This window comes from Etheostoma spectabile, chromosome 2 (genome assembly GCF_008692095.1).
Source record: "Etheostoma spectabile isolate EspeVRDwgs_2016 chromosome 2, UIUC_Espe_1.0, whole genome shotgun sequence".
Taxonomy (NCBI): Eukaryota; Metazoa; Chordata; class Actinopteri; order Perciformes; family Percidae; genus Etheostoma; species Etheostoma spectabile.
The window spans coordinates 11,593,730-11,595,421 of record NC_045734.1 but is presented as its reverse complement, the minus strand read 5'-3'; the positions used below and the strand labels follow the sequence as shown (position 1 = coordinate 11,595,421).

Sequence of the window (1,692 nt, the reverse complement as noted above, 5' to 3'; positions counted from 1 at the left end):
ACACACACACACAAACACACACACACACACACACACACACAGAGATGACATGAAACCTGTGACGAACATGCTAGTTTATGGACTGTGAGCCTTTCTCTGACACCTGTGGTCAAAATGACTGGCTGAGATGTCTCCTTGAGTACTTTCAATAGATTGAAGCCAATGTAGTGGTATTATAAGTAGTAGTGGTAGTTATAAAATATTTTTGGGGGAAAAACTGACTTGAATCAAGGAAACATCATCCCCAGTGTGAGGCTGGGTAGAGTACTGAATCAGCAGTATGCTGTTCTTCTGCTGGACAAGCAGCTGTACATTAGATTTATTAGGCTTTAAGGGTTTGGCAGTTAAAGCTCTTCTGATAACAGCTTCATAAATCAGAGCTAAATCCTTGGTGCATTATGGCAGACTTTGTCAGCTATGCAAGGAATCAACTTAAAATCTAGCTGCAGGTTCAGCAACACAAGCCAATGAGTCACAAACTACTACAGAAATCAATAACATTCCTTTAGTATTTACAGAGAAAGTTGACTGTATGTGTGTGGTATCCCTCACAATTTAGAATTTAAGTTAAGTGACCTTCCAGCAGCCTACATTTTAAAATATTTGTTGAATATTCCCATAATATTCTGGAGATTTACCTAACCAATACCTGACTTTACTACACACACAAAAAAAACATTTGCTGCAGTGGTGCAATCAATGCACATCTTGTCCTTGAGAAATATATTAAAAGACACAAAAAGTCAAAGATGGAGAAATGGAAAGACAGATCGGTACAGAACAAGTTGAGGTAACTGTTTGTCAACAACAACACAGACCGAGGGAAGCATGTTGCTCTGCAGAATAACTGAAGCCCAGCTGTCAGCAGCAGTGTTTATCAAAGGAAAGCTGTGCAGTGCATTACCTCCTCAGCCTTCAGCCCGAAGCAGAACGTCAACGTTTTCTCTGGATCCATGGCGCGAGCTGTATACCGAGCGTAACAGAGAAAATGTTTATGCACAGGTGGAATGTTATTTTGCTAAGCACCCATCACCACTGCCCCACTCCACAGACACGGTGGCATCCCCATCCGCCATTGCCCGGACGGACGACGGACGGATGCCCCTCCCAGACTCCGCTGCACACCGGAGTACCAGGGCCAGATCCCGGTGTATTTTATGGATGTGACCGCGGAGTATCACAGTGTAGACGGTTCTGTCGTCGACTGTGGTTATCAGTAGTAAAATAAATATGCTTTACTCTTTGTGTTCGTAGAGAGGGGTCGGAGCTGTGCATGATGTCATGTTTCTCCAGCCCACTAAGTACTTGTATGGGAGCACTGCGGCTTTGATTGGCCGGAGCTCCCAGCAACAGCAACACAGGGACGCCTCAACACGGCACACTTTTGCACCTACTGCTGCTGATCATAAAAACGCAACAATTGTGCGTTTTTTTATTGTAGTGAAACGGAACCACAATATTTGACATATAGCCTACCGGTAGTTGTACACAAAGGTCAAATGAACAAACCGTTTTTGCTCACTGATGATTTGTTTGTGCAGGCCTCTCTAGAAATGGAATTAACATTAAACGTAGGCTAATGGAAATCTAAATCTATATCTGGAAGCACATTAAGGTTAGATCTTAGTTAAAGGTCCCATAACATGGCGCTCTTTGGATGCTTTTATATAGACCTTAGTGGTCCCCTAATGC

The 1,692-nt window shown here is 43.1% G+C and overlaps 1 protein-coding gene across 1 annotated transcript in view; it reads right to left on the bottom strand.

Moving 5' to 3' along the window:
- LOC116700597 (proline-, glutamic acid- and leucine-rich protein 1) overlaps positions 1-1,329 on the bottom strand; it is a 13,866-nt gene extending 12,537 nt beyond the window's left edge. The window contains exon 1 of the mRNA XM_032533936.1: positions 905-1,329. Coding sequence (XP_032389827.1) covers positions 905-955 — 51 coding nt within the window. The 5' untranslated portion in view covers positions 956-1,329. The remainder of the gene's footprint in view (positions 1-904) is intronic.
- Positions 1,330-1,692: the final 363 nt, after the last annotated feature.